Genomic DNA, 19,128 nt, shown 5'->3' with positions numbered 1-19,128 from the left:
CAAACATTCAAGTTTTCCTTTCAGATAATCTATTTAAATGCAAAATTAATGGGCGCCTGGGTGGCTCAGTTGGTTAAGCGACTGCCTTCAGCTCAGGCCATGATCCTGGAGTCCCGGGATCGAGTCCCGCATCGGGCTCCCTGCTCAGCAGGGAGTCTGCTTCTCCCTCTGACCCTCTTCCCTCTTGTGCTCTCTCTCTCTCATTCTCTCTCTCTCAAATAAAAAAAAATCTTTAAAAAAATAAAAATAAATGCAAAATTAATGAACTTCACTTTGGCAACTGCTTTTTACCATATGCTTTACCTTACCGTTGAAAAAACCAAAAAGGCATATAGTTTTTGAATGGCCTAATCATTAAAGATAACGAAACGGTTTAAACCACTCAAGTGCTGCCTTCCTCTGTGGTTCTGCGTATGTAACAGAGGGCTGTCTTTAACAACGGATTCTTTCTCTTCTATGAACAAGTATTAACTGAAAGGTGATGCAGAGTAAACAACATTTTTAAGGTTTTACGAGTCCCTTATAGACAAGATCCCCATAAATTCGTATAAAATGATCCAGCCACCAAACAAGCTCTGGAAAGGTGCTTCAACTTAAGAATAGCTGGCTCAGGAAATCTAGTCCTGTTCTTCACATGGGTAGGCCAGGGCGGTTTCTCCCTCCGAAGAGTTTTACTTCTTAGCTCCATTCCCTAGCACGTGCTCACTGAAGCAACGCTCCCGGGTGCCCGCCATTTTGTCTGCTTGAGCAGCCTGAGCTAAGAAATAACAGAGCAAGAGACTTAATGAGGGCCCCTTGTGAAAAGGCAATGGATAAAAAGGACGGTAAGCGTCCTGCCAAACACACTGAAGGTCTGCTACAGCACACGATTCGGGTACTGAAAATTTTCACATAACCTAGCCTTAAAAAAAAAAAAAAAAAAGAAATCATCCCATTTTAAAGTCCATTTTTATTCCTGGAAGGAATACATGAAAGGATCTGACTAGAACTGCTAAACTATGCACTGACCAGCTTTGCAATAAATAGAAAACAACCCCCAAACACTCCATTCTCACTGGACTTGGGAAGATGGCTTTCTGGCAAAGTCAGAGAGAGAGCCGGTGACCTTATCAAACGTCTTCCCATGTCTGTCAGGAAGACCACATACAGTTCTGTTAATACAGTAAATTATATTAAATTTGCTGCCGCCAAGCCATCCCCACATTCCTAGGAAACTATACTATGTTCTGGGGAATTATTCTTTAGTTCCCTAATCAATTGAGTCTGCTAATACTCGACTTAGGATTTCCCCAACTCTATTCTAGGTGAGACTTGTTTGCAGTGTTTTTCTTGGTCCATATAGGTATTCTTAGTTTTTTTGCAGTGGGGTTAGGCGAGCCTTCGAGAGCTGTCTATTCATCTCAAAACCAGGACAATATGGAGGCCTGGGAAATGACTGCTTGCTGATGGATCTCTGGAAAAGTGAAACCAGCCTTGAACATTTCTGAACTGAGAGAAGCTGTTAAACTAAAAGAGAAGCTGAGAAAACCCAAACACACACATAAAACCTGGACTACTAGAAGCACAACGCAGAGAGGAGAGGAGAGGAGAGGAGAGCGCCATAGGAGATCAGGGGGCCGCTATCTCTTAATACACACACACTGAGGAGGAAGAAGAGCAGGTGAGAAACACGATGGTTAAAACAGAGTATGAGGGGCGCCTGGCTGGCTCAGTCGGTGTAGCGTGGGACTTGATCTTGGGTTGTGAGTTCAAGCCCCACGCTGGATGTAGAGATGACTTAAAAATAAACTTTAAAAAACTACATGACGAATACGAAACAGCAGTGAACAAACTCCTCAGATGGAGGTAAGCGTGAGAGGTGCACACGAAAATGCGACTGTCCCAGCACACGGGGACTCCTGTTTCAGGCCAGAGCCGGGGGCGGGGCTCCCGCCACAGATCTTCCCCGGGAACACGGCCGAGTGAGGCCTGCACGCCAGCCTCAGGAGGACGAGCCAGACGCTTGCTTCCTGCCTCCTTCCCACCCTCGTAAGCACCACCTGACCAACCTGTGGAACTTTATTTAGCTAAAGAGGTCACACTGCCTGCAATTCTCAAAGCCAAGAGTAACATTAAAAAAAACAAACAACAAACTGGACCTAGAATATATAACATGAAGCACCTTTTCAGGAGACAGAGATGTATTAGGTTTAAAATAGTTTCTCAAAAGGTATAAAGATTACAACTTACTGTATGTAAAATGTAACAAAGTTGAATTCCTCATAGATAAGCTGAGACTTTCAATAGGTTTACTAAGGAAAACACACACGTAGTCACTAATACCTTTTCTTCAACAAGGAGTCGCAGTATCGAGCCAGCAACTCGGGGGATTTACTGGACGACTGGGCCATTTTGGTAACTGCGTTGTTGTTAATGAAGCGCCCACAGGCCTGCGGAACACAAAGCAGAGTCAGAGGGACGTGGGCCCCCTGCTCCAGCGGACAGCCGCCGCGCCCACGCGCTCACCTTGTCAAGCGCGGCCACGAAACCAGCGTCGTTGTTGAACGCCGACATCACCAGGGCGTTATATTTCTTATGAACATCCAACACTGTCTGTACATACATTTTTGGGTCCTCAGCAGGGGAAAAACAGAAACAAAAGTTGGTTACTGGGGATTAAATGGCGTATTAATATGTTACTACAAAATATTTCAAAAGGCTCAGAAATTTCTTCAAAGATGTTAAATAAGATCAAGAAACAGTTTTGGTTCCATCATCAAAACACACAGGACATTTTGCTTATAGACATATTAATATTCTCCAGGCTTGAAATTAAATACTGATTTCCAGCTTGTATAAAAAAGTGATTCTTCACATTATTTGAACATTCAAAAGATCACAGGAAACACAATTTTTTCCAAGTGATAGTTTGCTTAGCCCATTTCTGCTGTTGTTAAAAATTCAAATTCTGGACTTTTCTGGGAAAACCAATCAGCCAGTAAGATCAGTAATCAGCTGGATATCTAGAACTTAGGTGGGCAGGTGGTCTAAGAGTGTAAGATTGGGGCGCCTGGGTGGCCAGTCCAGTGTCTGCCTTTGGCTCAGGTCATGATCTCGGGGTCCTGGGATTGAGCCCCACGTCAGACTCCCTACTCAGCAGGATTCTGCTTCTCCCTCTGCCTCTGCCTCTGCCCTCCCCTCTGGATTGTGTGTGCGCTCTCTCTCTTACTCTCTCCCTCAAATAAATAAAATCTTAAAAAAAAAAAACCCAAAACAGTGTAAGATTAAGGTTCGAGGAAGTGCGGGCAGGGGTGTGAGTGGGTCAGACAAGGTGGAGAGGGTCTGACTCGCACACCGGACCACGTTGCAAGACTGGATGAGACAGGCCAGGGCCCGGGAGACAGGCAGAGCACTGAGGGACTCGGCAGGGGGGGGCAACTGGGAGCTCTGGATAAAGAAACGACGTAAGGGGAATGTAATACAAAGATCAGCCACAGGAGAGGTCTGGCAGCAATGCACAAGGAAGACGGGAAGGACTGGGAGGGCGGGGGTGCAAAGGAGACGGGCCTGAGTGATACAAACTGAGCAGCTGACACTGGGGACGCACTGCACGTCAACGTGCTAAGGCCCACACGAGGATGGTCACAAGCACACCATGAGGCTGCTATCTGCAGTCCCATTTGACAGGGGGAGAAACTAAGTCAGTTAGGCATCTGGCCAAGGGTTTCAGTTACGGCAGTCAAGCTTGACCCCAGGCCACCTCACTCCCGGGCCAGCATCTCCTCCACAGCTCTGAGAAGGGAAAAGGCCTGGAGGACAGGACCCGTCCACAGCGGTGGCGGTGGTGTGGACAGACGGCACCTGCCAGGAGGATGCCAGTGGCCGGCCCCTTTACGAGCAGGAGGCCCGAGTGCTGGGGGGCTTACGTGGCTGCCAGTGTCTGCAAATTCCTGACAGATATGACTCCTCAGGTTCAGGAATGAGAAACCAGAATTCCCCAAATTCTAATTATTCTGCATCTTGTAATGCTGTTTTTAAATAATGAGTAAGCTTGGAGATTGAATTGTTTTCCTGTGATAGGGTTATACTAAGAGCTTCAGAGGTTTTCTGCTAAAAAATATAATAAAAATGCAAAGTTTATTATTATTATGAGTACATTGTGCAAGACTATAATTTCAACAGTATGTGAAGTGGTCTCTACCTGATACAGACATTTAATAAGGGAAAATGTTAAAAGGGAATGCAAAATGATTGCCAAAGAGAAATCACCTAAGATAATGGAAGTTAACATCACATATATTTAATATCTAAAAATTATCTTAAAATGTTAAAACACATACAGCATTTCATTGCCATCGGATAATCTTGTTTCATGACAATTATTCCAGATGTAGAAATAGAAAAATTTCTCCAATTTTGCACTTTAAAAAAAATATTTTAGCATTCTTTTTGAAAAAATGTATTTATTTGAGAGAGAGAGAGAGCATGAGTCGTGGGGAGATGCAGAGGAAGAGGGAGCAGATTCCCGCTGAGCAGGGAGCCTGAGGCAGGACTTGATCCCAGGACCCCAGGATCATGACATGAGCCAAAGGCAGACACTTAACGGCCTGAGACACCCAGGCGCCCCCCCCCACCCCCTCACTGATGGTCTTAATTCACAAGTGCATCCAAAAGCATCTTCCAAGTGGCATACATCTTATTTCATATAAACTAATTTCTTTAACAATGACAATATTGTCTGCTTGACTTAATTTTGGGTTTGCCACTGAAACTGATATTGTTTTTGCTAATTCAGGTTTTAGATTGCTTTTTGATTGCATGTCAAATTATTTCACGAAATTCACATTTTCTTCCCTTTGCATTTCTTCTGTTAAAAGTATTTACAAAGAACTATAGCTTGTAGCGAGTATCCAAGTACGGGAAAATGCCAGCAAACATCGTTGGGTAGTATTTGAATACGGTAACATTCAAGGTTAAGGTCAATACAAAGAATCACAGGTCAAAATTGCCAGTTGGAGGACTTATTTTGCTTCCAACACATGCTATATTTTGGAACACCACTCAAAGGATTTACACGAAGTATATTATGTGCATAAACACACTAACACGTATTTTATTTGTAAGAAGGATGCCCTCGGCAGCAGAAAGGGCGCACCATTTGTAACCCTGCATCACGAACGAGGAAGACTGATCAGATGACACTGCGTTTCCAGAACGTGCATTCCGTGTGGTTCCAGAGAAGGCCACCTTAACCTTCAACTGCGTGTGAGCGCCCCTACCCTTGCCATCGGTGGGTTCTGTCGAACCAGGAATGTGTATGTTGACCATCATGCTTACAGGAGAATTATGCTTTTCTCTGTTTTCATGATTTCTTGAACAGTTTTTCTCAGACTCAGGATTTGGAAAAACATAAATGTCCCAAGAAATTCCAGGAAGGCATTCCCTGTGGAAAGACCAATCAGACAGATCTTCCCCAAGGGGGAATCTTGGACTCCGATTCCAAGATTCTTTCTACTACAGGAGGAGACCCAGCAGCTCTCTGGCTGGTAAGAACGAAGGGTCTGAAAGGACCCCATGAAGGGAAATGTATGAAGTGTCAAGCCTCGGAAACCTGACGTGAGAATCTGAGGTCCTGAGAGAGAAGCCGCTTAGGAACTTGGCAATGGCAGACAAAGACAGGAGCGCATGGGAGTAACAGAGCAGAGGAGGGGTTTCGGAGAGCACCAGGTTGCAGGGCTCAAAAAGCAACAGGGGTGATGAGAGAGGTGAGATCGGCTCATGTTTTCCATGAAACATGTCAATTTTTGGTGCTTAAGGAAATGAAGAGTAGTAATTGCTTTGGTTCATGACCATCTGCTTATTCTACAGTACACGAGGGCTTTCTGCTAAGAAACACGACACCTGTCAGGCCTCGTCCCTGAGGGATGTCACCCACTCCTACATGATTTCACCTGTTTGTATTATGCCAGTGACGGTCACATTTATCTTTAGCCCAGACCAGACTTCCCCGCTCAGCTCACACAACTTGCCCATGGTTGTTGCATGGAATTCCCAAACTGTACATCAGAGCTACCCTGGTCTCCTCCCTGAACCTGCCTCTCTGCCGGAACTCTCTCCATTTCCTTTCTTTCAGGGTTTTACTGTAGAAAACTTCAAATCTCTGCAAAATTCCAAAGAATGGTAAAATCCACTCCGTGGACCCATCATCCAGGGTCAACAATGATCGAGTACAAACACCTGTCCCTCACAAAGCCTAAGAACCGGATTCCTTCTCCCTACCCCCAACCTAACCAACCCATGCTGTCTTCCGTCTGGCCACCAAAACAGACCACGCTCTTTAAATCTATGTTCTACATGGTAAAGATGGTTTAAAAAATAAAAATGATTGTATCAATTTCATGTTTGTTATAACCATCCCTCGGTTTCCTCTTGCCCTTAGGACTAAGGCACATCATTAACGTGGCTTTCGGGGTCTCCTGGCCTGGCCAGCCAGCGCCGACCCTGTCAGTTTCAGTCTGTGTCACTTCCCTTCCTCTCAAGTCACACCGGGTTTCTGGGTTCTTGGAGTGGGTGTTTACACCCACCGAGGGTGTAAACTCTGCTCTGTCTAGGAACCCCTGCCTCTTCAGCTTCGGCTCTTCTACTGGTCTCTCAGATTTTCTCAGGGAAGCTCTCTGGACTGGCAGGATGGGGTGTGCCTGTTACAGACAATGCCCAACCCCCCTGGGATGCTGACCGCACTTGTGGGTCGCTGTTACTGGCTGCCCCTCCCCCCCCCGCCGGGCACGAGCCCTGAGAAGCCTTGCAGGACAGCGTCTCCCTTGCTTGTAAGCACACAGTGTAGTGGCATTCACCAACTCCTTCTGAGACAGTTAATTCAGAAATACTGATAATCACGACTCAGATAGTACCTTTTATTCCATACACGTCCACTAAGAAAACCTTAATTTTAAGGACCAATTTCACAAGAAGAAAAAAATGTACTTAGGAGCCTCACAAGACTTCCATCTCATTTAATCTAACTTCCTTAAAATAGTTGCGCACATGTGGCCGAGGAAGAGGTCTGAGCATTAGCTCATGGGGAGCTGGTGTACATTGAGATAGGCTTTCTTAGGATCGTCTGTGATCCTAATATTGTAACACTGCCCAAAGAGGGACACAGGGGGTGTGACAGGCTCGATGGGCCATCCTCACCATGTCATGAATGTAAGTGGGGGCGGCTTCCCAAGCCGGCAGCGGATGGGACCATCCTCAGAAACGTGCCCTCACCCAGAGCTACTTCTGAGCACACCTGGCACCCACTCCCCTCACGCGGCCGGGACGACAGCAGCGGGTCTGTCACTGCCACACAGCACCCACGGGACATGCGGGGCCTTGTCAGACACTGTCCACGACCTTACCTTGAGATCATTATTCTTTGAGAAGAAGGAGAAGTAAAGTCTCCACACTGTGCAGTTATTTGGGGGCAGAGTAATTCTTCCCCATAAGCATTAGCACTTGGTCCTTGGAGCAACATTCTCCCCACACGTAACACAGAGAAGCAGAAGTTTCAGGAAGGGAACAACCCACAAACCACCAACTACAGAGAAAAGCAGGGAAGGGTCTGTGGGCACCCAGATTACCCGCTCTGACGACTGCCCGGGGCAAGGTGTAACCCCAGCCCCCACGGGCCTCGCAGGTGTTGTGCCCACTCAGGAAGTAAAATTAATTTTTGTATTAAATAATAGGCAAAAACCAAACCAAACAAAACCCCCAAACACTGGAGACAACAGCACAGAGAGGCCTCACGCACCATCCAGTGATGTGATAGTCTCGCATTTTCTTACTGGGTTTTTCCTGTTGCATCATCTGACCTCTTCTGATAAGCAGAAATCACCTGTTTCTCTGAGTGAGGTTTAAAGCTGAAAATGCCAAGACAAAAAACCTACCAGTGTAACCAGGGCTCCATATTCTCATCACTACAACCTCGTCCACCTGCTACTTTTGCTTTAGTCGTATGTATTTATCTTGTAATCATGGCTCTGAGTCTCAGACCATAAATAACGAATCTTTAATCATTACCTTTGGGTCTGATAAACATCTACAAACTCTTGGTTGCAGTTATGTCCCTGGGCGGGCTTCCATCACTGACCCCGGACCCTGCTCTGGCTCACGCCTGCCACTTGTCTTTGCTCGTCTGTCTGGAGGTCGGAGTCCCTGTCTGCGGCCCCTCCGTACGACCCAGTCAGTACTGAGGCTCCAAGTTGACTGGGGTCAGACACAGAGCCAAGACAGGTGAAGATGGTCTATTCTGAAAGTGGAACTAAGCTGGACTTGCCTGGAAAAACTGTGACTCCTCTAAGAGAAAGAATGATGTTGCAGAAAGTAATTATTAAATTAGTTCAGAAATAGAAGCAGTGCATCCAGGAGGTAAGTGGGGGGGTAGGTGGTGAGAGTTCACGGTGGTCTTGAACTCATCTGAAGGCTGGCAGGGGCCATTTCAGGACTTAAAAATACACAGCAAAGATGAAACCAAATGTAGTTGGATGTGGGATGCAAACTCAGATCTGGGTAGTGAAGGGCTTCTGTAACTGGGCTGCCTCTGGAAAGATTACAGCTGTGCCCACAGGTGGAAGAAAGAAGGGTGTATCCTGGATATAAGGAGGGGTGAGTCTCCTCACAGCCTGCTTATCCGAAACTGAAAATGAACACCCGTGTGATTTCTCCTTTAAAGAAAACGGTAATTCTTTTCAGCCCATGGCAAGACAGAAAATAGATTCACGAATTCAGCTATAGGCTTTCTGAACCAATTTCCATTATCAGCACATAACAGCTCTTTGTGTAATTAAATTTGTCAGTCTGACTTACTGCATGACACTACCATCGTTCTGTCCTAAAACACCTCCTTGGTCCCCCCCCTTCTCCTCTCCCACATCTACTACATCAAAACTGGTACATTTTGTTTTCCTCTTGCCTTTTTTTTTTAAGATTTTATTTATTTATCTGATAGAGACAGACAGTGACAGAGATAGCGAGAGAGAGCACAAGCAGGGGGAAAGGCAAAGGGAGAGGTTCGAGAAGCAGGCTCCCCGTGGAGCAGGGAACCCAACGTGGGGCTTGATCCCAGGACCCTGGGATCATGACCTGAGCCAAAGGCAGACGCTTAATGACTGAGCCACCCAGGCGCCCCTTCCTCTTGCTTTTTAAAAAAGGTCTTATTATGGAAGAATTTCAAACCTCATCAAAATAATAAAGAATAGTAAAATCAGCCCCCATAATCCATCACTCGGCTTTAAGGGACAGCCAGAGGCTGGGATAGCCCAGGATTCTCTCACCCTGCCCTCCTGCTACCTAAGATTTTAGGGATGTGTATTCCCTCCCTTCTGACCACACAAAGCAGGCTAGACTCCAGATGTAAGGTTCCTTGGCCAATTTTATCACCGTATGCGTAATTTTCTTCTATTACCAGCACCCACAGAATGGTTGAGTCAGGACCAAGTTATCTGAACATTTTACTCCAGAAGATAAAGGGAATCTTGGCTGTATGAACGAAACCCAAACCTGCCAGAAGCACCCTGCCACCGTGTTCCTCTATGCATTATGGTGCAAGTTCAACAAACAATTGGGTTCCTGTAATTATTTCTAACTCAACTTCTCAATCACCAAATAGGGCTTTTCCCTAATTCTGATAAGGTCCTAGATTCATCACCCTTTAGTCTTACACTGAAAAACATGCTGTCAGAGCCTCCCGATTTCATTTCTGCCTATATAATTCTCCGTTTCAAGCGCTCCCTTTTATAAGCACCATCATTCCTGGAGCCAGAGCCCTGGGCAGCTCCTGAAAATGCCTCCTCCCGTTTCAAGTAGATGATCTTTCTCTAAGCTGCAAATAAACCTTCATGACTTCATTCCCTAATCCATCTCTTCAGCCGAACACCCCCACTGTTAAACCAACGGCCTTGCTGGACATCGAAGTACCTGCAAGCCCACTCTTGCTGGATTACACTTCAGTCCCAGTTAGACTGACGTTACTAAATCAAGACATGGTTTCAAAGAGGACTCTGTGCTTATCTGTCGCCATTTCTGCCCTAAAGACAGACAGTAATGAAATAGTCTCTTCTAACATGATTTATGCAAAGGCCACTTTGCAGGAAGCACAACAGCAACCAGACTGCTGCGAAATCACGTGCTAATTAAAAATTCAACAGGGAACCCGCTGTATCATCAAGCATTTAGTAGCAAGTACTTATATGTCTGTACTGACTCTTTTCCTCAACTTTCTTTTGGTATTTTGCTAGAAGCTACCATCAAGGGAAATTATAAAGCCATCCAAGGACTTGGGGTCACGTTTATTTTTAAGTGTAGGGTCGATGAGTGTCCACGTTACTGATGTCTTCTTTAGGATGGGCCACTGGGGAGAGTATTCTCAGTTCTGCACTGAGTCATTCTCCTGAGTTACAGGCTTATTCTTTATGATCATGGGGAGTCCAGGAGCTGACTGTACTTCACAGTCTTGACGCCTCTACTGGTAAGATCTCTGCATTGATGGCCAAGAACTGGAGGCACGTCTGTGAGCATGTCTAACCAGGATCCTAGACTTCACTGCATGCAGTGTGAGCACGGTCTCTTTCAGCACTGAGCGTCGTTTGTACTTCCTATCCTTACTCCGCTGCTCTTTTCTAGCCCCTTGTCTCGTACGCACTGTGTAAGCAGCCCTGAGTCCTGCTGGCAACGATGAGGGGTACAATTAAAACGTAAGGAGGGTGACAGCCTATCCTGCACAAGGCATTGTGCTCAATTCTGAACACATGGAGATGGATACAGCCATTCCTGTAAAAGACATTTTCACAGATATCTAAAATATGAAGTAGAGTGAATGTCATTATAAATAGTCCAACATGCTCTCTTTCAAAGGGGTGACGGGGAAAGGCTTGTGGAAGAAATGGCATTTGAGCTGGGTTTTGAAAGATAAATAGGTGTTTAACACACAGGGACAAAAAGGGACGTGTCTAAGGAGAGAGAAGTAGGCAGGTACAAGGCAGAGTCCCGGAAAGGTGAGCAGGTGACGGGTACAATGAAGAGACAGAGAAACGGGGGATAAAACTGGAAAGGGGATTCTGGCCACACGGCCGCTGGCTTTTCCTCTTTACCAGCATTATCAAGGGGCACTTGGTGCACAAGACACCGGCACTAAAACTATGAAGAGCTGCCAGCTGTACTCTCCAGGGATTACAATCGACGGCAGTGACAGGAAACATAGAGGGGACCCACAAATATAGAGAGGGGGACAGGAGAGACTTTTTAAATAAATGCCACAGGGGTACAGGATGAGGGGACAGTCACTTAGGGCTCGAAGAGAGAGTGGAGAGTTCTTTTTAGAAAGGAGGATCCGAGCTAGCCTTCAAAGAAGGACAAAGCGAGCAGAAAGCAGGGAGGCCCGTGTTACAGGTGGAGAAAAGAGCCTGAGTGCAAGCAGGGAAGTGATCTGGCAGGGAAGACAAAGTTCATGAGAGCAGGGGTAAATCAGAGGAGGATTGTGGTTTAACATAATAGTGCAGATTTAATATACTACTACAGAGAAGAGGTTTCACTTCGCTTTGCTTATTAAAAAAGGGATGAAGAATGTGGAGTAAAGCTGTCACAGCATTCAGAGGTATTTCTGAAAGAGAGAAGTGCCGGGCCCCACGAGGGATGAACAGGCAAGGAGAGCGGGAAAAACATCTGGAGAACGAAGTCAATGGCGGCGGGGGGTGGGCTGGCGGCAGGGACCAGAGAGAAAACACTTGGAGGGGCAGGGAAGGGGGCTTGTCCTCACCCAACTCACTCATCAGAGAGGACAGAGCGGGGCCAGGGCTGGTAGGCAGGCGCCCTTACTGGTTCTAGAGGATGCTGAGGCCATACCCAGGCTCAGCGGGAAACCCACCGTTTTACGTTATGAATGTTGTCATGGGCAAAGGATGAGGGCAAGGTGGCATGTCCTACACAGCTGCTACCCTACCCCTAGCCCCGTGCTAAGGAACGGAGGAAGGAGAATGTGAATTCAAAATGAACCTGTAATACAGCGACTGGGCAGATGATGAGGTCACGGAGGCTGGATGAGAAGACAAAGGTGAGACATTTCAATTTGGGATTCCTGCCATCAATCCCATCACAGGAGGGCCATAAATGCTTGCTGAATGAATGAAAACAAGGATTTCAATTTTATCTGCAATGTTTGTTGGCTCTTTGAGTGACAATACCAGCTAGCATCATGCAGCTAAGCTGCTCTGGCAGATAAATAACCAGCACAGGGGCTACTGTGGGCTTCAGCCTTGTACAGAGAACACTTGAAGGTGTGGGCTCTACTTTCAAGATGCTCTGCTCACGACCGAAGTGTACAGGGCCCGTCCCCCTCCTATATTTTAATACAGATTCTTTTTATAGTTACTGTATTGCCAAACACCGAACACATTCGGAGTGCTTTGACCCATCTAGGAAAGCACATAGGGTCTTTCAAATTTTGACTTCAAACAGTTTCAATGCCATGTCAGTGTGCTAATTTACCATACTGTCCCACGCTTTCCAGTCCAGAAGCCATGGCTGGGGAAACTTGCCTATACAACAAACTCGCCTATTTAAAATGATTTGTCTGGTTCTTTGTTCGGCGCTAAACCAGTTATAAATCCCATCCTTGAATATTTTTTGTGTACAAGGTTCCCAAAGTCCTACTGGTACCCAGTGCAGTGTTAGCTACTCCTGCGTCCGTTATGCAGGACTCAGCACATCAACAGAGCATCCATGTCCCCAGTCGAGAGGCCCTAGAAAGGCTGGAGGGAATTCTTCCAGATGCACCGAAATCCTGCCCGGTGAGGGGTAAGATGGACCCACACTGGTCTGCTCCGGCCTGTGCGGTCTGACGCTCTCCACACTGTGAGGAGCCTCGAGCCCAAGTGCCGGCCCGCGTAGGTCCGAGCAGCGGTGCGCCTACACGTAGCCTGTGTGTTAAGGGCTCTCTTTCAGTGACACTTCACAAGGACGGCCAGTTCTTGCTTAGGTAAAGAGAGGGAGAGAGCATGAGGGAGATCCACCTAGAGCCTTTAATTTTAAAAATTTGTTTTTAACTATGAAAAAAAATGCCTTAGGAAAATGCTCAGGTAGGTTTTGAAGGTACCAGTACATAAAATATTATTTTGAATCCCATTACAAATTTGAAACCTGTCATGATTTCAGTCTAGGCCAAACTAATCAGTAGCAAATCTAGTTTTCTAATTAATACCTTTTCGTGGCCAGTTAAAGCAGAAGTCCAGCTTCTAAGTAAAATCATTTCTTTACTTGTGGAAACTTCACCTATTTTGTTTGGTATAAACAGAATCACAGGACTACATAAGAAAACTTTTTAGTCCTTAAAGAATCATTTAAATAGTGCTTTTTATGACATTAAATATGCTCACTGTAAATGATTTTCATATACTATGATCTAACTCAATTGGGCAAAAATTTTCAAACTTTAAAAAATTGTGTTCTCTAAGTATAATTAAATTCCACTTCAATTATGTATAATAATTTTTTTTTTTTTTTTAAGGCAAACAGTTTCTTTCCTCTGCTGCTTTCCCTCCAGCATGAGTGGGCTTTGGAAAACCATCATGGTTTGGGTTACAATGTATCTTTTACATTTGCCACATTTGTGATTAAAATACCTACTTAAAATTATTTAAGAGCTGTATTTATTCTTTCTTAAAATAAGTATTTAAACACCTACTATGTGCCAGCTAATAAGCACTGGGTACACATGCTCTTTCTTGAGCTTCTTCAAGTTTCATGGGTTTTTCCCATCACAGGTGAGTAAAGGTAGCAGGTATAACCCAGGCCAGGACGGTGGTGTAAGAAACTCACGAATCATTTAGACAGCACACTGCAAACTACGAGTCAACTGAAACCTTAAGACGGAAATTCAGGAAAAACTCTTGCAGAAAACAGAAAAAGTATTTGCTTTCCCCAGAAAACATTTTTCTTCACAACAACTTAGAAAATCAGTTTCAGGAGTTCAATATGAAAATTGTTTTTACGGAAATAATAATTATAATTAATAATGTATTATTTTATGATCAATAATGTGCTGTTTATTGCTGACAGATGAAGGTTCCACGTATAAAGAAACAATTTTACTCAGAAACTAAACTTCTGCTTTAACTGGTCATGAAAAAGTATATGTCAGATTTAAGATTCACCAAGTCAGTTGATCGTATCAAAAAGAAAGAGAAAACAATAGTACTTGAGAATTATGGCACGATTTATTTCTCCGTCTAGGACCTTACTTTGGTTTGGAAAAGATGGGCATTAGAAGTAACACCCCATCATTCTCATGAAAATAATCTAACTGCGTTCATCTAGACCATGGACCCCCTGAGGCCACCTCCCTGCAGAGATCATACACAACAGATCACATAAAAAAGCAAACTCTGCTTCATGTAGCTACTTCTCCAACCCATGTCTGAAGAAATAACAGACTCACCACTTAACTCATTTCAAGGAAAAGGAGTCATTTACTTGGCTCTGTTGCTCATGTGGCTAAACGGATTTTGAATGAACTACCGTGAAAACACATTATTGAAAGTTGGCCCTTCCTGAAGCACATGTGCGTGCGTGTCAGGCCCTTTATAAAGGAACATTCAGTGTGGCAATAAGAAAAGCCATCAAAATATAAGGATGATTTTTAAATGAGTTTTTAAAAAGAAAACTGTCATCACTGCTGAGCACTTAGCACTTACACACCAGATTTAATAAGCACTTTACATGTATTGTTGACAAAAACCCTATGAAGTGGTCACCATCATTTTTTTTCTTTTTTTAAAATATTTTATTTATTTATTTGACAGAGACACAGCGAGAGAGGGAACACAAGCAGGGGGAGTGGGAGAGGGAGAGGCAGACTCCCTGCTCAGCAGGGAGCCCGATGCGGCGCTTGATCCCAGGACCCTGGGATCATGACCTGAGCTGAAGGCAGACGCTTAACCGACTGAGCCACCCAGGTGTCCCGACCGTCATTTTTCTATTAAAAAACCCAACTGACAGAGCCAGGAAAAGCAAGTTAGCAGCAAGGTCACACAGCTGGAGCAGGGATCTGAACCCAGACAGACTGTCGGGGGGCCACACTCAACCGGGCCAGGGTAACAATAGCTCCACGATCCCAACCCCGCGTGTCCCAGTGCCAGGACTTCACACACCAGCTTACACTGAAACCTGGACATCTCTTTCTCAACGCCCACTAAGCCAGGTCCCTTCCATCTGGGAAGTGCAAAATGAATTATTTTATCAACCCGGGAAGGAATGGGTTTAACATTCACTCCATTAGTAATTCATAAATGTGTCAAAAGGGAAGCAGCAACCCATAAAAAGAAATCTTCCAAAGTTAACAGAGAAATGAAGATTTTAAAAGATGTATTAAAGACAGTGTTGTCAAAAAAAAAAAAAAGATGGTATTGTAAAAAAAAAAATACAGTATCGTCAAAAATAATTAACACTAAACACAATGAAAATCAGAGATTAAAACGTTTTCTGATTCAGAGAAGAGCCAACTGTGTTCTAGAAGCTTTTCTTTATCAGTTCTCTCAAACACTATCAAATTTAAAGTGCGCAACAGGGACAAAACTGAAGACAACTCACCCGTCTTTTAGGAACACGTGCTACCCCCTACATAAAAGTATCACCTGAATTACTGCTACACTAGCAGGAACATTCCCCGTGCCTCCTGGGGTAGTTTCGGTTCATGAGGAATACTACACATTTCAGGGCCTATCAGGTGGAAATAGCCCTGTGATCTTCAACGGAAGGGCAGTCCTCAGATCAAAGTCCCCAAGAGGTGCAGCCTGTGGCCTGTGGGTACCAGAGGCAAGTGTCTAGGGCGCTTTTGCCTGTTTGTTCTATGGAAGAATCTTTTCTCTTCTAGTGTAAGGAATGTAATTGTGAGAAGAAATGAAGGAAAAAAATATCAAGAAATGACATCCTTAATGCCTAAAAGGTGGCAGAGAAAAGCTTATGGAGGAATTTCCTAAACAAAGAGGTTTCTGAACCTTCTACTTTAAAAAGCCAAAACAAGGTTCCTCACTACAGTTCTAGTGAAATCTTACCACTTGGATTCGTAAATGGAGGCACACGACACCTGCAGTTCCTGTGTGGAAACAGTTAGGCCTGGCTGATTTCCATTTAATTGTACTTACATTTAAAGCAGCTTCTCCACACTTTTCAATTGCTGCAAGACCCTGATTATGAATGTGTGTCTCTAGAAGTTTTTTCAATTCTCCCAGGCCATCCTGGATTCTAGACACAAGATTATACATGCGACCCAAATCTGAAAGAAGAAGGTGCCACCTTAATGCACTGACACAAACTTTGCATATCCATCCCACTAAGTATGTACGTGTACTGTGATGACAGGTACCTTGAAATAAAACAACGGTGTTTTTAGATCTAAATAATCAAAAATGTTTTAATTATAACCAAATATTTTGTATTTAGTGTGTGTATATTTATATATATATATATTAAGCTGAAAGTAACAATGAAGTTGTTATTGTAAAAGTTTACTTTTTCCTTTACTATGAGAAACCAGCAACATAACAGAGAAAAATTTTATCAGGAAGTATATCTGATGCTTCCTAAAATTCTCAAGATTGAGATATTAGTTATGCTAGATATATAATAGGCACTCAAATATTTATTTTAAAAAATGAATAAATTTAAGGAATATTTATGAATACCATCTCAACTCTACAAACAAAGGAGTCACAAAAGGGCCCCCAAATTCTTCATTTAATATATGTATGGCATACGGTTAATTTATGAAGGCCGAAGAGAAAACTTTTGAATTCAAACATCAATTTTATTGAGCTCCTAACATATCCCAGTAAAACCTAAAGGGTAAAAGAAAGACTTTTACAAAATACTAGCCTTCACATCTTGAAGAATTTTCAAAATAAAAATCCTCAAGAACAAAATCAGGGGTAGTATCATTTAACACTAAAGTGTATGGAACAAGTTATATTCCAAATTGAACTGAAAAGATGTTCTTCCCCCAAAGTGACACCCAAAACCCTCTACAGAGGTCTGAAATCAATACACAACAAGGTACACACACGTTAATCTTCTAAAAAATGACTGATGTTGGTCATGTGCAGAGTCCAGAATTTCAAACAACTTCAAAACTGCAGATCATAACAGACATGCACGCACGTCTTGAGTCTGAGAGGCTCACCTTCATTTTTGTCAGCATCCAACAAATTCTGGAATTCTGTGTGGAAAATTTCCAAGTGTTTTTCAATGAGCACTTGCTCACACTTCCTGGCCAGTTCATCCTGTGTGCTTTCATGAAGGTAGACCTGGACTCTCCGCTGTTCCTCGAGCAGACGGGCCTCTGCCTGCAGGAATTCATTCAAGTGAATGGTCTGGATTCCTTCTTAAAGAATTGTTCCATGAATAATGGCAAATTCAACTCACAAACCTGCTCTAATAAATTAAGAGAAAAGGGAAGGGGTCCTTTGATTCTGGGTGAATGCCAACCATATTTAAGTGGTCACAATTTTCTCTGTAATATATTTCTACCTCCAGCTCCTTTTAAATGACTTATCAAGGTTATCATTGTTAGCAGTTCAAATGTGTTTATGTCAGCTTTCTTCCTTCAGATATGTGGCATTTCACCTTTTGGGGGCAGTATCCTTACTCGACTCTTTGAGAAACCTGTGATCCTCCCTCATACACAGACCCCATGTTCAGGACCCCTGCTTCCCCTGAAAGCTGCTTGAAGTCAAGAGTCACATGAATATATTTCCTGAAATGACCACATGGAAATCACTATTAGTAATCAGACTTTTAAAAAATTAAAAACAAAACAAACGACCAGCATGGCCTTCTCTTGCCAATTGCTGAGTACATGCCCCTATAACTTTTGGATTATTTATGCATCTCAAGTTCTTACAATTCCCCTCAAGGAAGAGAGGAAAACAAAGATGTAATTTAACAGAGCAGCAAAATAAAAAGAAGTCCATATATTTTACAAAGTATTACCAGAAATGTGTGTGGCGTAAAGCATCACTAAGGAACCACTAAATTATCAAAGCAAGGACAAAATTTCAACGATAATCTCAAATTATTCAGGTGATCTGAATAAAAGAGAAAAACTATCTGGTATTGTAAAAGTGCTATACTTTCTAAAATGATTTTAAACTTGGTATAATTTTGGAGAAATCTAGAAAAATTCAACTGGAAGAATAAACACCCAAGAGCCAAGAAAACAAAAGTAAAATGCAGGCAGGGTTTATGCTGTCAAGAATTACTAACAATGGGACAATTATTTAAACAACAGAAGTTAGAACCTTATTACACATTCCAAATAGTGAAATGTGAACAACAAAATAAACTTGGGAATTATCTGTAGTATACATCAACATGTCAATGTCCTTAATACAGAATGATCTCTGAAAAATCAGTTAAGTATTATCAAATAAAAAATGTGAAAGGAATTTATAAAAGAAGAAATATAAAAAACCTAAAGTTTCTCGTAAGAGGGAACGAAAGTATAGCATATTTGGGTAATGGAATACTATTAACCAGTCAAATAAGTAAATATAAAACATGTTAATGTAACAAGTGTGTGTGTGTGTGTGTGTGTGTGTGTGTGTGTGTGTGTGCGCGCGTGCGTGTGAGAAACAAGTTACATAAAAACCTACAGAATTATTCCAATTTGGTTTTATTTAAAGATTTTATTTATTTGAGAGACAGCATGAGAGGGGGGAGGGTAGAGGGAGAAGCAGGCTCCCCAATGAACAAGGAGCCCGATGCGCAACTCGATCCCGGGACTCCAGGATCATGACCTGAGCCGAAGGCAGTCGCTTAACCAACTGAGCCACCCAGGCGCCCCACCAATTTGGTTTAATATACATACTTAGTAAGTGTCCTAAGCTTGAAGGTTTATGTTATGTTTACGTATTTTCCAAAAAGCCTAATGTATAACTAATGTATATATTTTTTCTGATTATGAAGTTATTGTGAATATATTTTTAAAAAGATTTATTTATTTGTCAGAGAGAGAAAGAACACAAGCAGGGGGAGCAGCAGGCAGGGGGAACAGCAGACAGAGGGAGAAGCAGGCTCCTTGCCTCATTCCGTGGCCCTGGGATCATGACCTGAGGCGAAGGC

At 43.5% G+C, this 19,128-nt stretch overlaps 1 protein-coding gene across 5 annotated transcripts in view; it reads right to left on the bottom strand.

Annotated features, from left to right (window-relative positions):
* Positions 1 to 19,128, bottom strand: part of CUL1 (cullin 1) — a 102,263-nt gene that overhangs the window by 11,174 nt on the left and 71,961 nt on the right. For all 5 annotated transcript variants that reach the window (XM_035723188.1, XM_035723189.1, XM_035723187.1 and 2 more), the window contains exons 8-11: positions 17,189 to 17,351; positions 16,155 to 16,285; positions 2,506 to 2,613; positions 2,323 to 2,429 (exon numbers count right to left, since the gene is read on the bottom strand). In XM_035723188.1, coding sequence (XP_035579081.1) covers positions 2,323 to 2,429; positions 2,506 to 2,613; positions 16,155 to 16,285; positions 17,189 to 17,351 — 509 coding nt within the window. The remainder of the gene's footprint in view (positions 1 to 2,322; positions 2,430 to 2,505; positions 2,614 to 16,154; positions 16,286 to 17,188; positions 17,352 to 19,128) is intronic.

Source organism: Zalophus californianus, chromosome 12, assembly GCF_009762305.2.
Source record: "Zalophus californianus isolate mZalCal1 chromosome 12, mZalCal1.pri.v2, whole genome shotgun sequence".
Lineage (NCBI taxonomy): Eukaryota > Metazoa > Chordata > Mammalia > Carnivora > Otariidae > Zalophus > Zalophus californianus.
Note: the sequence above shows the minus strand (reverse complement) of the source record. Positions and strands in the feature narration are given on the sequence as shown.